This window comes from Carcharodon carcharias, chromosome 10 (genome assembly GCF_017639515.1).
Source record: "Carcharodon carcharias isolate sCarCar2 chromosome 10, sCarCar2.pri, whole genome shotgun sequence".
Classification (NCBI taxonomy): domain Eukaryota; kingdom Metazoa; phylum Chordata; class Chondrichthyes; order Lamniformes; family Lamnidae; genus Carcharodon; species Carcharodon carcharias.
The window spans coordinates 31802591-31829961 of record NC_054476.1 but is presented as its reverse complement, the minus strand read 5'-3'; the positions used below and the strand labels follow the sequence as shown (position 1 = coordinate 31829961).

The 27371-nt window shown below is 43.2% G+C and overlaps 1 protein-coding gene across 2 annotated transcripts in view; it reads left to right on the top strand.

Annotated features, from left to right (window-relative positions):
• The window catches only part of mapk8ip1b (mitogen-activated protein kinase 8 interacting protein 1b), a 187649-nt gene that overhangs the window by 64531 nt on the left and 95747 nt on the right, over positions 1-27371 (top strand). For both annotated transcript variants that reach the window (XM_041197839.1, XM_041197838.1), the window contains exon 2: positions 12073-12178. In XM_041197839.1, the coding sequence (XP_041053773.1) occupies positions 12073-12178 (106 nt within the window). The remainder of the gene's footprint in view (positions 1-12072; positions 12179-27371) is intronic.

Here is a 27371-nt window from a genome sequence, read left to right as displayed (position 1 = left end):
TCACACCCCGCTTCCTGTAAGGACTCCATCCCGACACCTTATTCTCTCAGTTCCTTCGCCTCCATCGCATCTGTTCTGATGATGCCACTTTCAAAAACAGTTCCTCTGACATGTCCTCCTTCTTCCTTAACCGAGGTTTTCCACCTACGGTCGTTGACAGGGCCCTGAACTGTGTCCAGCCCATCTCCCGCGCATCCGCCCTCACACCTTCTCCTCCCTCCCAGAAACATCATAGGGTCCACTTTGTCCTCACTTATCACCCCACCAGCCTCCGCACTCAAAGGACCATCCTCCACCCATTTCCGCCAACTCCAGCATGATGCCACCACCAAACACGTCTTCCTTTCACCCCCCCCCCCCCCCCCCCCCGGCGGCATTCTGTAGGGATCGTTCCATCCGTGACACCCTTGCCCTCAACCCCCTCCCACGGCACCTTCCCATGCAAACGCAGAAGATGCAACACCTGCCCCTTCACTTCCTCCCTCCTCACGGTCCAAGGGCCCAAACACTTCTTTCAAGTGAAGCAGCATTTCACTTGCACTTCCCGCAACTTAGTCTACTGCATTCGTTGCTCCCAATGCGGTTTCCTCTACATTGGAGAGACCAAACGCAGACTGGGTGACCGCTTTGCAGAACACCTTCAGTCTGTCCACAAGCATTACCCAGACCTCCCTGTCGCTTGCCATTTCAACACTCCACCCTGCTCTGTTGCCCACATGTCTGTCCTTGGCTTGCTGCATTGTTCCAGTAAAGCTCAACGCAAACCGGAGGAACAGCACCTCATCTTCCGCCTAGGCACTTTACAACCTTCCAGACTGAATATTGAGTTCAACAATTTTAGATCTTGAACTCTGTCCTCCATCCCCACCCCTTTCAGTATCTTCCCCCTCCTTTTTGTTTTTTCCAATAATTTATATAGATTTTTCTTTTCCCACCTATTTCCATTATTTTTAAATGTATTTCCACCCATTGCTTATCTCTACCTTTTAGCCCTTTTAGTATCATTTCACCCCACACCCACTAGTGCTATCTGTACCTTGTCTGTCCTGCTTTCTACTCTTAATTAGCACATTCCTTTAGATAATATCACCACCTTCAACACCTTTGTCCTTTTGTCTGTGACATCTTTTGGTTATCTCCACCTATTACTGGCTGCTTGTCCCAACAAATCCCCCCCCCCTTAAACTTGCTTATATTTCACCCATTTCCTATTTTTACTTAGTTCTGTTGAAGGGTCATGAGGACTCGAAACGTCAACTGTGCTCTCCTCCACCGATGCTGCCAGACCTGCTGAATTTTTCCAGGTATTTCTGTTTCTGTTTTTGTTCCTTCTGTGTACACCCAGTCAAGGGAGAGACCCCCACCATTGTTATTTAATCAGGAACTTTCTGGAGCCTTGAGGCAGAAATTGCAGAAGTCACCTGACCTTTGGCAGCCATGTTAACAGTCTCCTGAGTGTCTATCTTTAAATAAAAGACTATTCCAGAAATTTATGTAATGAATGTAGTCCATGTGGAAAGGTATGAATTCGACATACTGTCACTGGGCATGACACCTGGATTTTGCCTGATGTTCCATGTTTTCCCCACCACCCTCTGCTATTCTGCTGTAATAATATATCCCTCTTCTGAACCCATCTTTTGTTTCCAGATTTGTTTCTATTCATTCTCCATAAATGCAGCCTGGTCTGCTGAGAGTTTCTAGCACCTTCTATTTTCATTTCAGATTTGAAACATTCACATTATTTTACTTTTGTCACAGGAGATCTGCTGGCTTTTAAATGCTTTGTTGAAAGTTTCTCATTCTGTACCAACAACAAATCAGTGAAGGGATTGCAAGTTTTTCAGAACCGAGAGCCAGAGTCTAGTCTGTTGGTTTTGCTGCTTCTTGGTTGGCCCTGTGTGTTGGTTGCTGTTGTGGAGTATTTTAAACCAGCATTCAACACAGGGCTTTTCGCTCAAATGTCAAGCAGCCTTTATTGTTTACAGCGGTGGGGAGACCATCTCTACTGGTAAACCAGGAGACCTCTCCAACAATAGAGTTTCAAGCAGTTTATATACTACAGAACTGATACGATTAAAAGGACTGGGATTTGGACATCACAACAATGACACAGGATAACCACCATATGTAATCTAATTAAGACATGGAGGAGGCCATTGTCACAACCAGATGGCCCTAGACAACGTCCATTCACCCCTGTCACGGAAGAAGAGAAATCTTTTACACAAAGATCAACTTTGGAGCAAGAGACAACTCACCTTGGTAGGCCTCACAGAGGCTGAGCATTAACTCGCTGACACTACCTCCTACCTCCCCCTGGACCATGACCCCACCACTGAACATCAAGCCATTGTTTCCAGGACTGTCACTGACCTCATCTCCTCTGGAGATCTTCCCTCCACAGCTTCCATAGTCACCCAACCTTGGACAACCTGCTTCTACCTCCTACCCAAAATCCACAAACAGGCCTGTCCCGGCAGACCGATCGTGTCAGCCTGTTCCTGCCCCATGGAACTCATTCCTTGCTATCTTGACTCCCTTCCCTCTCCCCTTGTCCAGTCTCTTCCCACCTACATCCACGATTCCTCTCACGCCCTACATCATATCAATAATTTCTAGTTCCCTGGCCCCAACTGCTGCCTCTTCACCATGGACGTCCAATCCCTCTACACCTCCATCTCCGCAACTTCCTCGAACAGATGCCCGAACAATCCCCATCCACCACTACTCTCCTCTGTCTGGCTGAACTTGTTCTCTCACTGAACAATTTCTCCTTAAACTCGTCTCACTTCCTCCAAATAAAAGGTGTGGCTATGGGTACCTGCATAGGCCCCTGTTATGCCTGTCTCTTTTTGGGGTATGTGGAACGTTCCTTGTTCCAGTCCTGCTCAGGCCCCCTCCCACAACTCATCCTTCAGTACATCGACGACTGCTTCGGTGCCGTTTCATGCTCTTGTCTGGATCTGGAAAAATTTATTAATTTTGCTTCCAATTCCCACCCCTCCATCATTTTCATGTTGTCCATCAGTGTCACTTCCCTTCCGTTCCTTGACCTCTCAGTCTCAATTTCTGGTCATTGACTGTTCACCAATATTCATTACAAGCCTACCGACTCCCACAGCTACCTTGACTACAGCTCCTCACGCCCGACTTCCTGTAAGGACTCCATCCCATTCTCTCAGTTCCTTCACCTCCGTCATATCTGTTCTGATGATGCCACTTTCAAAAACAGTTCCTCTGACATGTCTTCCTTCTTCCTTAACCAAGGTTTTCCACCCACGGTGGTTGACAGGGCCCTCAACCGTGTCTGGCCCATCTCCCGCTCATCCGCCCTCACACCTTCCTCTCCCTTCCAGAACCATGATAGTCCTCACTTATCACCCCACCATCCTCCGCATTCAAAGGATCATCCTCCACCATTTCCGCCAACTCTAGCATGATGCCACCACCAAACACATCTTCCCCTCACCACCCTGGCGGCATTTCGCAGGGATCGTTCCCTCCGGGACACCCTGGTCCACTCCTCCATCACCCCCTACACCTCAACACCCCCACACCACAACACCTTCCCAGGCAACCGCAGAAGGTGCAACACCTGTCCCTTTACTTCCCCACCTTCTCACTGTCCAAGGGCCCAAACACTCCTTTCAAGTGAAGCAGCATTTCACTTGCACTTCCCTCAACTTAGTCTACTGCATTCGTTGCTCCCAATGCAGTCTCTTCTACATTGGAGAGACCAAATGCAGATTGGGTGACCGCTTTGCGGAACTCCTTCGGTCTGTCCGCAAGCATTACCCAGACCTCCCTTTTGCTTGCTGTTTCAACACGCATCCTGCTCTCATGCCCGAATGTCCATCCTTGGCTTGCTGCATTGTTCCAGTGAAGCTCAATGCAAATTGAAGGAACAGAACCTCATCTTCCGACTAGGCACTTTAAAGCCTTCCGGACTGAATATTGAGTTCAACAACTTTAGATCATGAACTCTCTCCTTCCCCAACCCCTTTTTTTCAATAATTTATATATATTTTTCTTTTCCCATATATTTCCGTTATTTTTATATGTATTTCCACCCATTGTTTTATCTCTATCTTTTAGCCTATTTTGATTCCCCCCACCCCACCCCACCCCCACTAGGGCTATCTGTCCCTTGCTCGTCCTGTTTTCCACCCTTAATGTCCCCATTAGCACATTTCTTAGCCAATATCACCACCATCAACACCTCTTCGTCCTTTTGTCTATGACATCTTTTGGCAATCTCCACCTATCACTGGCCCTCTATCCAGCTCTACCTGTCCCACCCCCCCTTAAACCAACTTATATTTCTCCTCTTTTTTCTATTTTTCCTTAGTTCTGATGAAGAGTCATTCAGACTCGAAACGTTAACTGTGTTCCTCTCCGCAGATGCTGTCAGACCTGCTGAGTTTTTCCAGGAATTTTTGTTTTTCATCTTGGTAGGATCCATTGTCTGCAGCTATGGAAATAACATCAGCACCAAGCAGGTCTGTCCAGATCAGACTTGCTGGATCAAAGCAGGTGCTGAGCACCAATCATCCAGCAAGATGTCCTCAGGAAGAAGAGCTCTGATGAAGAGTCATACGGACTCGAGGTGTTAACTCTGTCTTTCACTCCACAGATGTTGTCAGACCTGCTGAGTTTTTTCCAGCATTTTTTGTTTTTGTTTCAGATTTCCAGCATCCGCAGTATTTTGCCTTTTATATTAAGAAGTCCTTAGGAAATGTATTTGTGATATTGTTTACTGAAACAAACTGTGTGACTCTCGCATCTGCAATAAAGTTGCCTTGTTGCTTTTGCACCTAATAAGCTTAGCTTTCGAGAATCATTTTAACCCCATAATTGCTGTACGGCTCGAAAGCCCCACTTCAGTTACATTGTTATATTATTCATAAAGAGTTAGGAACCTCATGACTGGAGTGTATCAGGCCATCAGCTACATGGAGAGCTGCAAGCCATACATTCAATGAAGCTCCAGCATTTTGAGTCTAACGTGTGATTATTTCTAACTTATGGGAATCAGAAGACTCTCAACATGGTAGCAGCAGGTTATCTGTGAGTAAAGTCCCAAATATTTTGAAGAAATTTAATTCTAAATTGGCTTGAAAATTCAACTCAAATTAGTGCCAGAGACAGAGGGAAAAAAAACTGAGTGAATCGTGTGAAAATAAAATGACTGCTGCAGCATTAAACAGCTCCAGCCCCCGATGAATTGGGAGGCTGATGTCTCGGAAGTATTTGAGAAATTTAAACAAAAATGCGGACTGATATTCAGTATCTTTCTGAAGGGCACAGGTGAAGAGGAAAGGATCAGCTATATCCTTATGTGGGCAGGAGAGAAAGGGTTAAATATGTTGAGTAGCTGGGAGCTGAGTGATGAGGACAGCAGAAAACCAGACAAATTTTGAAAAATTCAATACACATCTCCAGCTAAAGTCAATTTATTGGATCTACAGATATGAATTTTAAGACCCGAGGCAGGAATCGGGTGAGCCTGCTAAATATTTCATCATAAGATTGAAAAATGCAGCCAAAAATGTAAATTCAAAGACACAAATGAGAGGCTGCTAGATCAGCTCGTTCGGGGCTCTGCACACCCTGAAAGACAAAGAGTCATTTGGAAAAGACAAGCTAACAGTATCACCTGCTGTAGACACTGCTAGAGCACATGAAGCCATGAGTAGACAGGTGAAGACACTGACAGCCCTAATGGCTAGCTTTCATTTAAATCAAGAGAAAGGCAGCAGGATTGATACAGTGAAACGGAGATAAAGGAATGCACACCAGACAAAGAGAAAGATATGCAAGCAATCCAAATGACCATGAATTCACAGACGGACGGAAATGTCCTGCATATGGATCAAACTGCAAAGCTTGTGGAAAGCCCAGTCACTGGAAAAAGATGTACAGAACAAAGAAGGAAGCTGGTAAATGATTTATCAGAGTCAAACTAGAGATGAGACCAACAAATGATCCAGGGATGGCCTAATAAGATACAGCAAGCACAGCCATATGGCAATACTGGTCTTTTAGAGATGACATCTCACTAGAAGATGGTGTTCTGCTAGCTGGAACCAGAATAATCGTCCCCAAAAAGATGCAGCAAGAACTTCTCCAGAAGATACATAAAGGCTATGGAGAAGTATAAGCTCAGAGCCACATTATTTGTGTACTGGATACATATCTACAAATAAATTGAAAGAATGGTGTCCACATGCAATGTGTGTCAGAAGTACAGAAATACACAGCAGAAAGAGGAGATGAGAGTGACTGAAGTCCCACCCAGACCGTGACACACTGTGGGAACTGATTTATTCACACACAATCAAGAATGGCATCAAATACTTCCCTTTTATCTGAAAGATGAAAGATTTGAGAGCTACAACAATCATCTCAGCAGTACGGGTTTTGTTCATTGAGCAACAGATTTCAGAAAGAATAATTCAATTTGCCTCCAGAGAATTTAAGAAATTTGTTGAACGGTATGGGTTCAACATCACCTCATCACCATATTATCCAAAGGGACGCGGGTTTATAGAAGGATACGTACAGATGGTCAAGCGAATCCTCATGAAATGCCGAGAGACGAATGAAGACCTGAACCTTGCCTTATTGTCACTCCGATCTACATCTCTCGAGGCTGACGTCCCTGCAGAGATGTTTGATGGAAGAAAGTATGAGACAACTCTGCCAAACAAGATACTCTCTCCAAGTGACCAGGAGGAAGTAAGATGACAACTCACTGCACAGGTAGAAGGAGGTCAACACTTCAACAAGAATGCTAAATCCCCACCTGAGTTGTTGAAAGGACAAACTGGACATATACAGGATCCAATCATGAAAACCTGAAACCCAGCAAAGGTGGTTGTTGAAGCTGAGACTCCAAGGCTGTGCATTATCGAGACTAAAACTGGTAAGCAAATGAGAAGGAATAGAGTCCATATTTAAGCAGTACCTGAGCTTGCAAAGCAGAAAAGATCATCAACGCCAGCAACATCACCAGTAAATGATAGAGCATTAACATCAAGCACGGGTCCTACAACACCAGGGGCAACATACATAACATTGTCTGTGCAGCGTGCTAATTCACCACTGAGATGAATGCCAAATTCACAAGGTGGAGGCACAATACCCGTACACCCAAGCGATAACTATGAATAATGTTTTTCTGAGAAAAGAAAACTAGACTGTTAAGGGGATCGGTTATTTTATGAAAGTCTATTGTTAATCGTCTTTACTTTAAATTATTTTTCTAATGATTGGAACATTTATTGATAAAGAGGCATATTTTTTTTAAAGGAAAGAGGGATGTTATGTTATTTGTAAAGAGCTGGGAACTAATTGTTATGTGAATATATATCCCTGTCACTGCATTCATGTGCTGAGTAACAATGTATCAGTTCACCAGCCACATGGAAGCTGTAGGAAATATACTTGATGAATTTTGAATCTAAAGCGTGATTATTTCTAATTTAGGAAACCGGAAGACATAACTGTGGTTGAGTGTTGTGGCTCCTGGTTAGCCCATTGCGTTGGCTTTTGGACTCTTGGTTAGTTCAGTATGTTGGGTGTTGGTGGTTAGTCTGGTGTTTTAGTTGCATTCTCAGCCATAGCTCATGCTACAGATCACCTTTATCGTGAAACATAAGTGAAAAGGTCCAGCCTGACCCTGCTCCTGTTAACAACTGGCTGCTTGTGCAGAGCAATTCATTGCCCCGATCAGATTTACACATCATATGAGTAGGTTTTAAGGGGGCCGAAGTTGAAATGTAAAAATATAAGCATGAAGCACAATAGGCTTGTCTGTTCCTTAAGGAATACTAGTTAGATATGAGCTGTATGGCAGCTTGGCTCAGCTGGTAGGTCTCTTGACTGTGAGTCAGAAGATTGTTCAAGGCTCAAAACAAAATCTTGGCTGACTTTATTGTCAGTGTTAAACTTGGAGTGCTACTTTGTGCAAACAAAAGCCCTGACAGTCATTACACTAAAGCTCCCATCTGCCTGTTCAGGTGGATGAAGAAGAGTTGGGAGTTCTGGTCAATATTCTTCTCTTAGCAGTTCCATTCATTTGCTGTTTATGGGATCTTGCTATGCACAAGTTAACTGCTGTTTAATGATCGTGACTGCACTCGAAAATGAACCGATTGGGTGTGAAGTATTTTGGACCTTCCAAGAATGCAGAAGGCCCCACACAAATGCCAAGTTCTTACCCTATAATTCCCACATTTTAGAGTCATCAGCCATGGTCAGTTGAAGTGCCAAACATAAAAAGTGGGATACAAAAGGGAATGGAAATATAGATGTTACTTTTGTACAGAATTAAAACCGAGACCATGATCAGGAATGTGAACCACTCAGGACAAGATTAACCCATTGCACTTGGGGAATGCTGAAGCAACATATGTCAAAGCTGGATACAAACATGGAATTCAGTTTTTACTGATCATTTCCTATTCCCCTTGCTACAGAAGTATTGTTAAGGGAAAGGAAGATTTGCATTGATATAGTGCCTTTCATAACCTCGGGACATTCCGTAGCGCTTTACAGGTAATTAAATATTTTTTGAAGTGGAGTCACTGTTGTAATACAGGAAATGTGATATGGGATATTTTATGTCCATCTGAGAAGGCAGATGGGCCTTTGGTTCAATGTCCTGCCTGACAAATGGTTCCTTTGACTGAACAGCACTCCCTAAATGCTATACTGGGAGTGCATTATCCCAGGAAATCCTCTTCAACAGTTGTATCCTCGTTGCTTGGTTTTAGTGAAGATTGTCAGTGCACCTCTCTCTTTCATATAAAGGTTCTTGTTTTAGTCTGGGTACGGTTCTGACAAGAATACCTGGAAGGGCTGACACTTGAATGTTGCAAATTGAAATTCTGAAGATAGAAAAGAGTGGGCTGGATAATTTCTGATCCAAAGGATAATATATTTCTGAACTTTGATCACTGGGCATATCATTCCATGTGTTATCATTAAATTCAAGCCTTCAGAATAATACTGTAGTGACAGAGTTTTGCCACTAGAGGCATTTTATGCCAGCACTACCTCTAGTGGCAGTAGACTCACATTGTAATGTTTCAACCTGCAGGTCCAACAACATTTTTCTTTTCATCCTTGGGTCTTTATTCAAAACAGGCAAATCCTCAGGCACTAGGATCTCCCCGATGAAAATTCTTGGCAAAGTAGTTAGGTACTATACAGGATCATTGAAACAGCATCAGTAGCTGGGCAAAAAGCAAGAATACAGCATATCAAATCCTATTACATTAGAGAAGAGTGAGAGGAGATTTGATGAAGTAGTTCAAAATCTTGAGGGATTTGGACAGAGCAGATAGGGAGAAGCTGTTTTCGATCATTGAAGGTTCGATAACCAGAGGAAAAACTTTTTTTACTCAGCAGTTGGTAGGGATCTGGAGTACACTGCTTGAGAGTGTGATGTAGATTCAATCCTAAAGAGAAAAACATTGCAGGATACAGGGAAAAGGCAGGGGAGCAGCACTTGGTGAATTGCTCTTGCAGAGAGCCAACACAGATGCAATGACCCGAATGGCCTCCTCCTGTGCTGTAATTCTTCTATGATTCTAACTTGGAGATACTCAATCCCATAGACTCTACAGGAAGCCACCTGGTGATAAGTCCATGGAGATAAGACATTCCAAAAAAAGTCAAAGTTGTGGCGTTAGAATCATACAGCATGGTAAGAGGCCATTCCCCGCACCCCAGGCCAAGCTGTTCCAGTACAGCTATAACATTGGCATCTACTGGCCATGTGGAAAATTGCCCAGGTATGTCCTGTGTACACAAAGGACAAATCCAACCCAGCCAATTACCGCCTCATCGGTCTACTCTCAATCATCAATAAAGTAATGGAAGGGATCATCAACAGTGCTATCAGGTGGCACTTGCTTAGCAATAACATGCTTACCGATGCCCAGTTTGGATTCAGCCAGGTCACTCAGCCCCAGACCTCATTACAGCCTTGGTTCAAACATGGACAAAAGAGCTGAACTCCTGAGGTGAAGTGAGAATGACTGCCCTTGACATCAAGGCTGCATTTGACTGCGTGTGGTGTCATGGAGCTCTAGAAAAACTGGAGTCAGAGCTCTCCCGTGGTTAGAGTCATACCTAGCGTAAAGGAAGATGGTTGTGGTTGTTGAAGGTCAGTCATCTCAGCTCCAGGACATCACTACAGGAGTTCCTCAGGGTAGTGTCCTCGGCCCAACCATCTTCAGCTGCTTCATCAATGACCTCCCTTCCATCTTAAAGTCAGACGTGGGGATGTTCACTGATTGCACAATGTGCATCATTCACAACCCCTCAGATACTGATGCAATCCATGTCCAAATGCAGCAAGACCTGGACAATATCCAGGCTTGGACTGATAAGTAGAAAATGACATTCGCACCACACAAGTGCCAAGCAATGATCATCACTAACAAGAGAGAATCCAACCATCGCCCCTTGATGTTCAATGGCATTACCATCACAGAATCCCCCACTGTCAACATCCTGGGGTTTACCATTGACTAGAAACTGAACTGGACTTGCCATATAAATACTGTGGCTACAAGAGCTGGTCAGAGGCTAGGAATCCTGCATGAGTAACTCAACTCCTGACTCTCCAAAGCCTGTCCACCATCCACAAGGCATAAGTCAGGAGTGTGATGGAATAGTCTCCACTTGTCTGGTTGAGTGCAGCTCCCACAACACTTGAGAAACTTGACACCATCCAGGACAAAGCAGCCTGCTTGATTGGCACATTCACAAACATTCACTCCCTCCACCACCAATGCACAGTACCAGCAGTGTGTACCATCTACAAGATGCACTGCAGGAATTCACCAAGGCTCCTTAGACAGTACCTTCCAAACCCACGACCACTACCATCTTTAAGGACAAGGGCAGCAGACAGATGGGTACACCATCACCTGGAAATTCCCCTCCAAGTCGTTCACCATCCTGACTTGGAAGTATATCGCCGTTCCTTTGCTGGTCAAAATCCTGGAATCCCTCCCTAATAGCACTGTGGGTGTACCTACGCCAAATGGACTGCAGCAGTTCAAGAAAGCTGACCACCAGCTTCTCAAGGGCAACTATGGATGGACAATAGTGCTGGTTCAGCCAGTGAAGCCTGCATTCTGTGAATGAATAAATAAAAATCATACCTGTGCCAGCACTCTGAAACAGCAATCTGATTAGCCCTGCTCCACTATGCTTTTCCCAAAACCCTGCAAATATTTCCTTTCTAAGTATATATCCAATTACTTTTATGTTTGTGAAGCAGAAATGGTATATTGGCATGGAAAGGTAATTTGTTATAAGATTGTAGCTAAAATTCAGAGCGGAAATTGATTGGATTCTTGACTTTCTGTGACCCGAGATTGTTAAAGTTGTCACTGGAATGAAATTTAAAGAAGTATTCTCCCTTGGTACTCTAATTCCTCAATCAGTTAAACATTAAAACGAGGTATGTCTAGAATAGAATATATTTATTAAACATAAACCAATTTGTTCAACTTATTGGACAATGATGAAAAGAATTTGCATTTATATAGCATCTTTCATAATCCTAAAAATTCTGAAGTAATTTTGAAGTGTAGTCACTGTTGCAATGTAGGAAATGCTGCAGCCAATTTGCAAGATCCCACAAACAACAATGCAGCAATGACCAGATCATTTATTTTGATGCTGTTGGTTGAGGGATATATAGCACCACAGGATCTTTTATCTCCATATGAATAAGCAGATAGGGTCTTGGTTTAACATCTCATTGGAAAAATGGCACGAAGAAGTGTAGCAATCCTTCAGCACTGCACAGTAGTGTGAGCCTAGATCTTGTTGTTGAAGTCCCTAGAGTGGGACTTGAAGCAACAACTTTAGGGCTCAAGAGGTTAGAGTGCTGCCCACTGAGACACTGCAATACAAGCATATGTCTGCATATTAAGGCAGAAGGACTACAGAATGGTGCCACTGTGTGCAGAAGAGCAGTTTCTCAATGTCATCTAGCATTCGGACTTGTGCTGACTTGGTCTGTTCTCAATTATGTCGCTACAGGTTAACTCATGACATTAGTTTGGAGGAGTTCGAAGATGAAGACTTGTCTGAAATAACAGATGAATGTGGGATAAGTCTGCACTGTAAGGATGGCCTGGCTACAAGGGTAAGAGTTTGTGAGCTGTGAGTACGCTGTGAATGTTAACCCGTGGCTGTACCTCATCTTGATGGTATGGAATGGGGAAACATTGGGTGAGCAAAGCCTTAACTGCACCAATAACCTCTCTCTTGATGGGTCCTAACCAAAATGATGGGAAGATGCAAGTGGTTAAGTAGAAAGACAATTGAATGGATTTTACTTTGCTACTCATGTAGTAATGCAAATATAACCTGGAGAAAATTGCTTGCCAATTCTTAGAAAAGTGAAAGACTTCTGGCAATTACCTCTGTCCAGCATTTTGCATGCAATGTTAAGTTGTAATCAGAATCACAGTCATGTCTGGAAAAGCTTGGAGGTACAATTAATAACCATGAGGGCCATACTGTTAACTCTGTCACAGCACCACAAGTGGCCAGTCCTGGAGTTGCGTATGTGCTCTCAATAAGTTCCAGACAACTGGTGTTTCTGGATTTCTGAATTCCAGATTTGAGAGGTTACATTGTATCAGTAATGGTGTACATGAAGCTACCAGATTGGTTTAAAAACCCATCTTGTTCACTACGTACTTGGGGGGAGGCAACCTGCAGTCCTTGCCCAGCCTGGCCTGTGTGTGACTCCAGACCCACAGTAACATGGTTGACTTGTATCTGCCCTCTGAAATGGCCTAGTAAGCCATCAGTTGTATTCAAGAAGGCAGCTCACTACCGCCACCTCGAGGACAATTAAGGATAATAAATGTTGGCTTTGCTAGTGACACCCACATCCTGTGAATGAATAAAAAATATCACTAGGAGAATATAGGGTTATTGGATTATGAGATGGTTTATGACAACTATTGAGATAGAAATTATAATGTAATTTAAAATGGAATTGTATAAGTATTTGAAAAAGAGCCATATGAAAGGATATGGGAAATAGGCAGAGAGCCTTAAGGTAGCGGGATAGGTAGATAAGATGGTTAAGAAGGCATATGGGGTACTTGCCTTTATTAGCCGATGCATAGAATACAAGAGCAGGGAGGTTATGCTGGAACTGTATAAAACACTGATTAGGCCACAGCTAGAGTATTGAGTGCAGTTCTGGAATCCGCATTATAGGAAGGATGTGATTGCACTAGAGAGAGTGCAGAGGAGATTTACCAGGATGTTGCCTGGACTGGAGAGTTTTAGTTATGAGGAGAGATTGGTTATTTTCCCTGGAGCAGAGGAGATTGAGGAGGGACATGATTGAAGTGTATAAAATGATGAGGGGCATAGATAGGGTAGACAGGAAGGAACTTTTCCTCTTGGTGGAGGGATCAGTAACCGGGGGCATAGATTTTAAGGTAAGGTGCAGGAGGTTTAGAGGGGATGTGAGGAGGAATTTTTTCACTCAGAGGGTGGTGGGAATCTGGAACTCACTGCCTGAAAGGGTGGTAGGGGCAGAAACCCTCATAACATTTAAGAAGTATTTGGATGTGCACTTGCATGGCATACAAGGCTATGGGCCTAGTGCTGGAAAATGGGTTTAGAAGAGTTAGGTACTTGTTAGGTGCAGACTCGATGGGTTTTTTCTGTGCTGTAGACCTTTATGACTTTAAATGGGATGCAGGTAGATGGGGCAAATGAATTCTGTATAACGCCTTTCTCAAGCTCCGGACTCCTCCAAGTGCGTTGTAATGAATGAAGTACTTTTGAAGTGTAGTAACTGTTATAACTAAGGAGAAGATAGCTCTTAATTAATAACTGACACAAGACACAGGGACAGTGGATCAAGTGACTTCCTTCTAGGCTGTAATTTTTATGAAGCTGTGATTCAGCTTGCTGCTGCTACACTTAATACCCTTTGTAATGTCCATGATTTCAAAAATTTGTATGCTGAGGTGTGCCTCAAAAACTGAGAGGATATGGAAAAAATATTGCAGAGGAGAGTAATCCCTGGACTTGTCGTATCCAAATGCACCTTGCTATGAATATTGGTTCTCGGTTCAGTAACACCTTAAATTTAGAATTCCCTTGCCCTTCTCCATCTCTGTAACCTCCAGTTCTACAATGTCGTAAAATACCATGAGGCCTTTCAAATGAGGATTATCGGACAAAATTGTGCACTGAGCCACATAAGGAGATATCAGGACAGATCAAACTTGATCAAAGAGCACCTTACAAAAGGAGAGAGAGGTAGAGAGGTGAAGAGATGGAGGGAATTTCAGAGCTTAGGGCCCAGGCAGCTGAAAGCATGGCTGGCATTGACGGAGTGAAGGAAATTGGGAATGCACAGGACGCTAGATTGGAGGAAGGCAGGATGTTGCCTCATAGATACAGTGACCTCTGTTACTTCATTGAAGGGTGCATTTACATCTGCTACTCCTCCAAAACAATGAGTCTCTTAGACTTGGTATTTCTACAGGCAAGACATTGATCAGACTGCATGTGTATTGCTTAAGGGGTTCTAGGCAGCCAAACTTTACCTGATGTTTTGTCCTCCAAGAAAATCGATCTTTCTGACACCAGGGAGAATGACCTCCTGAATGTCTTGATTCACTTTGCAGCTTAGACTGTGACCCATCAGCCATGTCAGCAAAACCAAAGCTCAGAGCTAATTGTCAGGAGGACAATTGTCCAGCCCCGTGTCAGCAAAAGCTGAAATATAGTCCCAGTTTAATACTGTACTTGGACCAGTCAAGGGCAGGCAGAGCACTTTGTAAACTAACTATCCTATTGGAAAATCTGCTGAACTTATTTGCGGTACTGCATTTGCTTTGGTTTTATCAACCCAGACAAGAGAACGGAATACTGATGAATAGGATTCTGATACACAGGCAAGCCTGTCCTAGCCATGGACTCCAGCAGTTCAAGAAGGCAGCTCACTGCCACCTTCTCAGGGCAATTAAAGATGGGCAACAAATGCTTACCTAGCCAGTGACCCCCACATCCCATGAAAGAATGGAAAAAACACCACTTAAAGAGCACCGTAATCATTAAAACCCTGACTGCAATATACCCTTTGCCTCCCTCTGCTTTGTTGGGTAGCACTCTCATCACTGAGACAGAAACTTAAGTTTATGCTCCACAAAATCCAGGCTGATGTTCCCAGTGAAGAACTCCGAGAGTGCTGCACCGTCAGAGATGCTGTCTATCGCATGAGACTTTAAACTGAAGCCCAGTTGGCCTCTCGGAGAGAAGTAAAAGATCCCATGGCACTATTTTGAAGAAGAGCAGAGGAATTTTAATCGTTGACCTGGGTAATATTTATCCCAGATGGGACAGTGAAATCAAAGATGATAGATGCATAGTTGTGCTCAGAAGGCTCGGGTGTTTGTTAACAAGTCAGAGGTTTCTGTTTTGAGACCAAGACTTAAGGTAATTTGCAAAAGCACCAGAGCTAAGATAAGATTTCTTCCAAGTAGTGAGTTGCTTTCTGGAATACCCTGTCTAAAAGGGCAGTGGAAGCAGATTTAATTATAAGTTTAAAAAAGGGAATTGGATAATTAATTGAGGCAAAAATATTCAGAGGGCTATAGGGAAAGAACAGGGGAATGGGACTAATTGGATAGTTCTTTAAGCAGCTGTCACAGACCTGTTGAGCTGTATGGTCTCTTCCTGTGCTATATCATTCTATAATTTCAGCATTAAACGGAGTAGCTACAGTACTCGAGTTGAGAAACAAGACTGAATGTGTGTGATGTTGTGCTCATTCATTTCTATATGTTTTAAGTCCATGTGTTGTACATCGATGATAGTCTCAAAAATGTTACTGGCATCCAAAGCCCATAGGAAGGATGATTGTTTCTTTATGTCATTAAAACATCATCTGATATCTGGACATCTTCTTCTAAACTTTGTAGTATGCCCTGGTATCCCAATTCTGCCTCATCTTCTGTTCTTCATCTCATCTGCAGTTGCATATAGAGGAGAAATATTTTCATTGAAAGGGTTGTGAATCTTTGGAATTCTCCACCCCAGATCTACTGTGGATGCTCAATCGTTGAGTATATTCAAGACAGAAATTGATAGATTTTTTGGACTCGAAGGCAATGAAACGATATGGGGTTAGTGCTGAAACGTGCAGCTGGGGTAGATGATCAGGCATGAGCTTCTTGAATGGTGAAGCAGGCTCAAAGGGCTGCGTGGCCTACTTTTCCTCCTATTTCTTGTGCGCTTCTGTAGATTAGGGTCAAGGTTAGTTCACTAACCCTCCTGTGAAACAGTTTGAGGTGTTTTATTTCATTAAATGTGCTATATAAATGCAAGTTGTTGTAGAATAATGATGTATCAGTGTTATAGCTGAGTTATCTATGGCCTCATTTCTGGCTTGCTAAAGTAGTTACAGTAGTTATTGAAAAAAGTGCTGATTTAGTGAATTGACTTGTCATCCACGTTAAATGTCTACTGTTTGGGCTTATGTTAGAGCATTGCTGATTGACTAGTCTGCCTGGCTCATTCCTTTTCTAATATTTGTACTTCTGTTATTTGTATATCACAATAAGTAGGCTGGAACTTCCCAGCATCACCACCCGCCAACCCCCCCCAACCGTGATGGGCCCAGTGAGCCATTGAAATCTCCATTCACACCGGTGGGATGGGAAGATCCTGCCTGTGTGAGGGGCTGAAAAATTCTGGCCATACTTTCCCCACCCCACCCAAAACCAAGTGATTCCCCCAGAGGGGTGAAAAAACTGCAATAAAAAAAACCATCAAAGTCAAGTGTGATGCTGAAATTTATAGTATGACATTTGAAGTGTGACACTGTCTTCAAACAGAGGAGTGGATGAGGGAGGCAGTTTAATTCTGTGAACAGGCTGTGTGCAGGCAGGGTGTACCAGAAAGCCCTGGATCATCAGCCTACGGCCTTACAATCTACATCGGACGTAGGCCCTACCCAGATGATCACATAACATGAATTGACTCCCAACCACTGTCACCATTAAATGTAAGTAGATGTGAATTACAGACTGGACTTCTTGGCAATGAATGGGTGGAGATTTTATGGATGAAGACTGATCTAAGGCAGGGTAATTGAATTTAGATCGATAAAACACCTGAAAACGTACAGCTCTGAACCAGAAATGCTTGACTTGGGACTAGGGAAGCAAGTAATTGCTGCAAAGATTACAAATTGGTCGTGGGTCAATATTAGATTCAGCGACTTTCTCTCCTAACGTATAATTGTGTGGACAGTTCCTCACCGACAAAAGGCCTCCTGTTCAGCATTTTTGAGTCTTTTGGCACATTATTTTCTGCTGTAGCTGCTGTGACAGGAAACTGTTATTGGATTATGAAGAGCGGCTGGATCCTGTCTTTTCTCTGGCACTGGAACCTGCAGCTCTGCCAGGTCTTCAGGTTCATCGGGGCAGAAGAAGGACATTTAGCCCCTCAAGCCTGTTCTGCCATTCAATGGCAGATGTGCATCTTAACTCCATCACATCTGCCTTGGCTCCATATCTTTGCAACATGGATTAATTTATGGCACAGTAGGAGGCTATTCACCCCATTGAGTCCATGCCAGCTCCCTGTAGAGCAAGCTAGTTCATCTCATTCCCCTGCTTTGTCCCCATAGCCCTGCAAGCTTATTTCCTTCAAGTGCTCATCCAATTTCCTTTTGAAACCTTTGATCATCGCTGCTTGCAGCATGCTCGTGGATAGCAAGTTCCAGGTCATTACCGCTTGCTATGTGTAAAAAAAATAAACAAGTTCTTCCCCATGTTCTCCCCCCTCAACCCCAAATCTCTTGCCCAAAACCTTAAATCTATGTTCCCTAATCCTTGTACCATCAACTAACAGGAACAGTTTTATCAACCTTATCCAAACCTGTCATAATCTTGTAACCCCCCCCCCCCAATCAAAACCCCCCTCAATCTCCTTTGAGAGAGCTTTTCAAATCTGACCTTGTAGCTCAACCAACATCACTAAAAAAGTTTTATCTTGTCATTATCTCACTGGTGCCTGTGGGAATTTGCTGTACACAAATTAGCTGCCACATTTCCAATATTAGAACAGTGACTACACTTCAAAAGTACTTCATTGGCTGCTGAATGCTTTGGGATGATCTAACATCGAGGAAGGCATGTTGTTAATGCAAATTCTCCTTTTTAAAAATTGCTGATATGTGGTTGAAATGTTTAATGCAGCCAATTGTTCTGATCTGGAATACGCTGCCTAAAAGGGTGGTGGAAGCAGATTCAATAGTAACTTTCAAAAGGGAACTGGATATAAACTTGAAAAGGAAAAATATGTGCAGGGCTTTGGGAAACTGGCTGCATTTAAAGATTTCTTCTCAAGTCTTCCTGGTTCTTTTGCCAATAATTTTATAACTGTGGCCTCTGGTTGGCAACCCTTCTGCCACTGAACACAATTTCTCCTTTATTTAATGATTTGGAACAGGTCTATTAAATCTCTCCTTGACCTTCTCTACTGCAAGGAGAACAGCCCCAGCTTCTTGAGACTCTCCATGTTGGCAACTGATAAACCATTTAAGGTGCCAGAAAGTGTACCTATCATGAGTGATCTACATCTAGGTCATGTATTTAGACAGAATTTGGTGGGAACGTTTACCTCATTACAAATAGTTTACAGCTCCCTCTAGTGACTCTGCAGCTCACTGCAGCAGTCAGTTCCATAAACACCACTTGGCTATTTAATGCATTTTCATGTGAATCTTAAGGGATGCGTTAGCCACAAAAAATTTTGTGCTAAGAATAAGTTAGTTGAAGGCTGCTTTAACTTTGATCATTTTTTGGTCAAGTGTTTCTCACATTAGAATTCTCCAATTCTCAACTCAGCCACTTGAATTGGTTCCATTAATACAGATAGATGAGGCTTATTTTACACAGATAAAATAAATCGAGTGCGATATAATACTTATCCAGGAACTGGTTCTGGCTATCCAGCACTTCAATGGCAAGTCCCACTCCAGTGACTTGTAGGTGATTTTACCTTGGTCTTAGACTCCGAATTTAAGAACCTCTCACTTAATCAAACACCTTCTTTATGAGAATTTTAAATAAAACAGTTTTAGTTAAATCAAACAGTTACCCTGATCTTCCTGCTTGGTTCACTGGGACTCTTCCTGTTGATTTTTATTGTTATGATCCCCAGCTGAGGCTACCACTGGATAAGCCTGGCCCCAGGTTGGAACCCAGCTGGATAGATCCTAACTTTTATTTGTTTGTTTAGATAGGTAGAGAGGGGCTACTGAACAGAGTCACTGGAGTTAACAAAAGCATAAAATGTTTATTCAACAGTAAAAGATGAACTATATTACAATGTCCCTTCACCCACAACTATACATTTAATGAAATATACAGATTTGTAAGGATAACGTATGTTACAAAAGCTATCTTATACCTTAATGTTCACAGTAAGCACAGTTCACGTAAACCAATTAGCGACCCATGGTCAGACACACCGCACTCTGAAACCAAGTGACATATACCACTCCGGACAGATGTTATAGATCTCTCCTCAACTCTCCCCAGATGCTTGTCACACTGTGAGCCAACCAGTCTCAGTGAACTCTGTCTTTCACACAAGGGTTTCCAATCTCCAATTTCCAAGAATTTTCCTTGGAATCTTCTCACAAACTGTCACCTTCCGTAATGGTTTGCCTCCAGGGTTTTGAACTCTCCTCCGATGTTCCCCTCCCCTGGGTCACCACTTGCATTCAAGCCATCTTCCATGCACTCTCTCACTCTGACTCAGCTGTCAACAGTACATAGCAAAGAGTTACAGACCTTTAGTTGTCTCTTTGGACCTTCTGGCCTCTTGAAAGCTGTTGTCGCTTTAAATCTGCTTTCTGCAGCTTTTGTCTCTTTAAATCTGAAGCTTGGAGCCTTTCTTTCTGCCCCTCACTCTTAACTTCACTTACCAGATCTTTTCCAGGTTCCTGCCCTTCCTTTGACTAGAAGGTCTGCTTCGGGCTTTCTCCTGTTTCACTTCCCTGGATTTTGGGTTTTTTATTTCCTTTAGCTTGGGACTTGCTATATTTCACTCCAGTCTCTCTCTAGCAACTACTTTCAACCAACTTTAGCTTGGAACTGGCTATCTGTCCCTTCTAGGTTGCTTCTGCTTGGCAGCTGTATTCAAAACCAACTGAACCCAAACAGTTTCCAAATCAAACTGCTGTTTCTCATTTCTTCTGTGTGTGTGTACATGGGACGGACCTGCCTCTCTGGACCCCTGTTGCTAGGCGACAGCCCAGTTTTTCTACTGTTGTGTTTGCTTAATTTCTGTTACAGTTGTAAAACTCATTAGAAATGCAGGTACCTTTTTAAAGTGAAACTAAAACTCAATTTGATCTTTTCATAACACAAAAATACAGAAATACAAATCAAACTTAAACTTTAAAGCTAAGGCTCATTCTGAACACCCACAAATACAAATATAACTTGCTTATACTATCTCTATTTCCTAACACTATCTTCTGTCTACCTTTACTAGCGTTGCCTGTCGATAAGTATCCCCTGTCTTCCTTTTTAAATACTACTGTGAGGGACTTTTTTGGGGGTTTATATGTAGAATATCAAATGTGCTCAGCCTGAAGGCAGGTCCTCAATTCATTGTCTACTTATGCTTCATCCTGAGCTGTCATCTTGGCAGTTTTTTGTCAGTGGTGGTTTGTTGTTGCTTTCCATTCTCAGGGCCAGGATGAGGATGGAAGTCCCAACTCTACCTCAACCAGAACAGGAATCAAACCTGTGCTATGATGTTATACTGAACTACTTGTTAGCCATCTCACCAAATGAGCTAACTGGCCTCTTGCATACAGAATACAGTTTGTGAAAGAGCACAAACCTCTTCTGGATGCGGATTAGTTAGTTGGGTGCATGATCGGCTGTTGATTGGTAGGCGTGTTCCCAAGTTGTCCTACATTGGATTAGCTATGTAAGGACTTCTTCCCCCCCCCTCGCTGTGATTTATTTTTCTGGCTTCGATCAATTTGCTGCAATTAACTGCTCTATTTCAATGTAGAGTGTCCTATTCAGTGTAGATTGTTCTATGCAGTGTAAAATGTTCTCTTTAATTCACTCCATATCACTGTAACCTGTTTTCAAATAAGAAACATTGCTCTGAGCTCTCCTCTTGGCAGTTTTTTTGTCAGTGGTGGTTTGCTGGTGCCTTCTACTCTCAGGGCCAGGATGAGGAGGCAGTCTGTTAACCCCTTCCTTACAGACTTGAGCATATAATCTAGGTTGTCTCCAGTGCCATCTTTTCAGAAGAGATGTACACTGAGGCCTCGCCTGTCCTATCGGGTGGATGTAATAGATACCATGACTTTATTTTGAAGAAATACAGGGGAAATATCCTGTGTTTTGGGCCTAATATTTATCCCTCAGCCAACCATCGTTTAAAAATAAAATAATGGCAGATGATTTGGCCATCATCATATTTCTGATTTTGGAACTTGCTTTTTGCATTACAACAGTGACTAAACATCAAAAATTACTTCATTGGCTATTCAGTACTTTGGGATGTCCTGGTGTTCTGAAAAGGATGATACAAAGGTAAAACTCTCTTTTTCTTCTATCTGATCAGGTCTTATGGATGCATAGGCCTCATTGTGTTATGACTGTGGAAAGTGATGCTTTGAATGTTGATGAGCAGTTTGCACAGACACATGGCTGAGAGGTTTGTCCACTGTAGAACACAAGGCTGGAAGTTAGTGAGAAAACAGTACAGGTGAATAAACAATCCCCCCTTGCAGATCAGTTTGACCAACCAAATATGCATGGATCTCATGCCTTTTTGGGATAACTCTTCACTTTGACCTAGTGATATAAAGTAAGCACATGCAACAAGGTTACGGTAGTATGATGGTTACGTTACTGGGCTAGTAATTCAGTAGCCTGGAGAAGTAATCTGGAGACATGAATTCAAATCCCAAAACAGCAGTAGGGGAAATGAATTCGATGAATTAAATAAATCGGGAATTTTTTTTAAAAGCTGGTTTCATGAAGCTGCTGAATTGTGAAAACCTATCTGGTTCATGGGGAAGGGAATCTGTTTTCATACTTGATCTTTCCTAAATGTGACTCCAACCCCTTGGCAATGAGGTTGACTTTTAACTGCTCTCCGAAATAGCCTAGCAAGTACTCAGTTGAATCAAAGAGCTATGACACAGTACAATAAGAATAAAATCAGACATGGCGAAGGCATACTGTGTTTAGTTGAACCTACAAAGTGCTCCTAACACCTGGACACATGTCAAAATTGGGAGAATTTTCCCACAGACTGGTCAACTCACAGCCATCACATTCACCGAATCATACCTTAAAGACTGTGCCAAACACCACCATCACCATCCCTGGCTATGTCCAGATGCAGCAGAAGTGGTGGCACTGTGGTATACAGTCGGGAGGAGTGGTTCTCGGTATCCTCAACATTGCCTGTGGACCCAAGGGAGTTTCATGACATCAAATCAAACATGGTCAAGGAAACCTCCTGCTGATTACCATCTACCACCCTCCCTCAGCTGAAAAGTTTATACTCCATATTGAACACCTGTTGGGAGAAGCACAGAGGATGACAAAGACACAATGTACTCTGGACGAGGGCTTCAATGTCCATCATCAGGGGTGGCTTGGTAGCACCAATGCTGACTGAGCTGGCCGAGTCCTGTTAGACGTATTTGCCAGATTGGAACATAGGAGCAGTAGTAGGCCATTCACCCTGTTCAGCATGCCCCACCATTCAATACCATCATGGCTGATCATCCACATCATTGCCTTTTTCCACACTATCCCCATGTCCCTTTGTTATTGGTATTTAGAAACCTGTCAATCTCTGCTTCAAACATACTCTAATATTGAGCTTCCACAGCCCTCTGGGGTAGAGAATTCCAAAGATCCACAACCCTCTGAGTAAAAAAATTCTCCTCATTCTGGTCCTAAGTGGCTTTCCCCTTATTTTGAAATTGTGTCCCCTGGTTCTAGACTTCCCAGCCAGGGGAAGTATCTTACTTGCATCTACCCAGTCCAACCCTTTTAAGTATTTTGCAGGTTTCAGTGAGATCACCTCTCATTCTTCAAAACTCTAGAGAATACAGGCACAGTTCCCTCAATCTCTCTTCATAAGACAGTCCCACCATCCCAGGAACAAGCCTGGCGAACCTTCGTTGCACTCCCTATATCCTTCCTGAGGTAAGGGAACCAAAACTGCACACAGTACCCCAGGTGCAGTCTAACCAAAGTTCTATATAATTGTAGCAAGACTTTGCTACTTCTGTATTCAAATCCTCTTGCGATAAAGATGCATTGCAGCATCTCATCCCCTTCAACAGCACTTTCTGAACCTGAGACTCTACTGCCTAGAAGGACAAGGGCAGCAGCCATGTGGATGCACCACCAGTTGCAAGCTCCCCTCCAAGTTACTCACCATCCTGACTTGGAAATATTTCATCGTTGTTTCACTGTCACTGGGTCAAAATCCTGGAACTCCCTCCCTAACAGCCCTGTGGGTGTACTTATACCACATGGACTGCAGTGGTTCAAGAAGGCAGCTCACCACTACCCCCTCTCAAAGGCCATTAGGGATAGGCAATAAATGCTGGCCATGCCCACATCCCATGTTCGAATAACAGAAGAAACAAATAGGGTTAGACATAGTAGGGGGGGAGGAGGCTCGCTTGAAGCATAAGTACCACTATCGACCAGTTGGTCTGACTGACCTGTTTCTGTGTTGTACGTTCTATGTAATTCAATATAAATTAAATTGCCTCAAATCTAATTAGATGGACATTTCCTGTTGCAGTGACACCATTTCGCAGTAGGTTAGCAATTACAGAAGAGGGAAATCAGGCAGCTGAATGTCATTGCATGTTTGAATATGATTGGTTTTCTGTCAAGGGAAGTCTTATTTTGACGTTTCCTTCCTGCTCCTCAATGGTTATTAGAAGGTCAGGCTTTGTCTTCCAACAAGCAGTGTATTCCAAACCTTACCGCACTCTCTTTTTAACACATACATTCATTCAATTTCATGGCTGCATTTCTCAGCATTTGGGGAGTTCCTCTGTATGTTGGAATACAGGTAAATCTGGGAATTCTCGTTGATGGCCAGGATCATGTCACATGATTCTTTTAGAAACAGCAAAGCAAATATTTCAAAAAATTGAGGGAAGAATCGGAGTGGGAGATGTTCTTTAAGCAGGCCTGGGATGCCCTGCTTGAAATAACAGTTTCTTTCCATGCTGTTAAATTCTATGATTTATTTCTGAATCAAGACGCCAGAAGAAACGCAAACTAAGCTGTCGTCACATTGAATTTGCTGCACAGAAGTAGGCCCGACAGGCCTGTGCTGGTGTTTACATTCCACAAAAGCCTCCTCTCTCCCTGCTTCAGCACAACTTCTAATCACAGCAGGCGAATTAAAGACCACTCCTTCATTTTTCTTCTTCACTTTAACTTGACTGAGCATCAATGGAATGAGGATCAAATGGTGTTTATCTCCAGTCGCTATCGGTCTGTTGTCATTTAATCAGCCCAGGTTCTTTCCTTCCTTTACTTCCCTCCCTGGGGCACAGATGACAATGTAAATGATGTCCGTTCGTAAATCCATTGTTATATTTCACTGGATTGTTTTGGAGTTGGCTGCAAATTGAACTGGCTGGCGGATGACTAATTTATGTTTTGAAGAGAAACAGCTGCAAACTTGAGAAAAACCAATTGAAAGTTCACACCTTTGCGTGTTCATCTGAATCAGGAGTTGTCACCTGATTTGAAAACTCTTTCATTGTCAAATGCAGCGGCAAGCACAACTTGCTTTTGCACCTCACCTTTCACGTAGTAAAATGACTCACGGAACTTCACAAGAACGTAATGCAACAAAATTTGATGTCAAGCTGTATAAGGGGATATTAAGGCAGATGATCAAAAGCATGGACGAAGAGGTAGATTTGTATAAGGAACAAAAAACAAAATGCTTGCATTTCTAAAGTGCTTTTCATGACCACAGAGCATCACAACAAGTTAATTACTTCTGAAGTGTCACTGTTGTAAGGTAGAAGCTTCTTAAAGGAGGAAAAAGTGGTAGAGAGTCGGAGAGGTTTTAGGGAGTCAGTTCCCGAGCTTCATACCTTTCACACCAGAAGGCATGGCCGTCGATGGTGAAGCAATGAAAATCAGGGATGTTCAAGAAGCCAGAATTGGAGGAGTGCAGAGATCTGAGGGTTGGAGGGCCGGAGGAGGTTACAGAGATAAAGGGGTGAGGCCATGGAGGGATTTGAAAACCAGGGTGAGAATTTTAAAATGAGGGCACCACTTAACTGAGAACTAGTATATAGATGAGTGAACACCAGGTGATAAGTGAATGGGACTTGGTGCAGCTAAAGCTGCAGAGTGTTTAGTTTTATGGAGGGTGAAGGATGAGAGGCTGGATAGCACAGGAATGTCAATTCAATGCAATGAGAATCAAATGGAGTTTATGTCCCAGTCACTGTCAGTTTTGTGGTGTTTGATCAGTTCAGTCTCCATTTTCCTCCCTGTCAAGTCTAGAGGTAAGCCATGGATGAGGGTTTGCACATTAGCTGAGGAGAGGCAGGGACAGAGTAGGGTGACGTTATGAAGTGTGTAGGAATGCATTTATATGTTATACACATTCACAAGACAATGACTTGCTCCTTACTGACTGCAACAAACTGGACTCTAAACTCTGGAATTTCCTCCCTAATCTCTCTTTCTGTCCATTTCTCTCTCCTTTTAAGGAGTGTGTTAAAACTTAGCTCTTTGACTCAAGCTTTTGGTCATCTGTCCTTATGTCTCCTTATGTAGCTGAATGTCTAACCTTAAATGTAAGCAGGAAATGTTGGAAATACTCAGTAGATTGGCCAATATTTGTGAAGAGAGAAACATGTTCAGTCCCTTTGTCAGAACTAGAAAATGTTCCAGGTTGAACAGGTTTTAAGAAGTACAGAGGCAGGGAAAGGGGAGGAAAATACAAAAGGGAAAGACCTGTGATAGGGTGGAAGGCAAGAGTGATCCAAAACCACAACCTCTACCATCTTGAAGAACAAAGGCAGCAGATGCATGGAAACACCACCACCTGCAAGTTCCCATCCAAGCCACGCACCATCCTGACTTAGGGCCATATCGCCGTTCCTTCACTGTGGCTGGGTCAAAATCCTGCAACTCCCTTCTGAACAGCACTGTGGTTGTACCCACAGCGCGTGGGCCTGCAGTGGCTCTAGAAGGCGGCTCACCATGGTGCACCACTTTCCTGAGACATTTAAGGATGGGCAATAAATGCTGGCCTAGCCAGTGATGCCCATACCCCGTGAAAGAATGAGAGAGAATGACAAAAGTTCGGTGGCCCAAGGCAAAAAGGGGATGGTAACGAAACGGGTAAAGAAACAAAAACTGGGTCCAGAATCAATGGCCGGGATTTTCCAGCCCCGCCGTGGCAGGACCCTCCACGGGAAATTCTGCGGCCCAGCCAAAAGCCCATTGACTTTTCAGTGGGGCTGGTCAGTCCCACCCATTATCAGCAGCTGCTTTTTAATCAAATGGGAGCCAGCGGTTTTCATCTGAAAGTGTTGAACTCAACATTGATTCCTGAAGTCGAATTTTGTTTGACTACTCCTGTGAAGTGCCTTGGGGCATTTTACTTCATTGAAAGCACCGTATAAATACAAGTTGTTGTTGTATTTGTTGGTCTCTATAGACCTGAACAGACTGCTTGAAACTTGAGTTTCAAATTGGTCATTCAATTGGCGACCCACAATGCCTGTTATTCTTTCTGCTGTCAATGCACGACCTCCACAATTTTCACTTAGAGTTACAACTGAGTTCTATCTCATCTTTTAAAATTGATCCGCATGCTCTAAGATTCTTTCCTTCATGGTTCAGGCTCCCCTCAAGTGGACACTCTAGACAAAACTATATGCTGTTGTTCCAAAATGTCTCTCGTTATCTGTCATAGTCCCAGTCGACTGACAAGCACCTACATGTCTCCAGATACTTCTCAGCCAATCATTCCCTCCGCTTTCAGCTATTTCACATATCACCATCACTGGCATCTATCTCACCTTCTGGAACATCTAGCAGCCTTATACCACCTGTGCACAGTTCTGGCCTTCATATTATAAAAAGGGGATAGCGGCATTGAAAAGGGTGCAAAAAAAAAGATTTACAAGTGTGATACGGGAACTGAGGGGTTATAAGTATTAGGAAACACCAAGCAAGCTAGGAATGATTTGAGCTCTGAGGCGTTCTTTGGCGCAGGTGCCTCTCTTA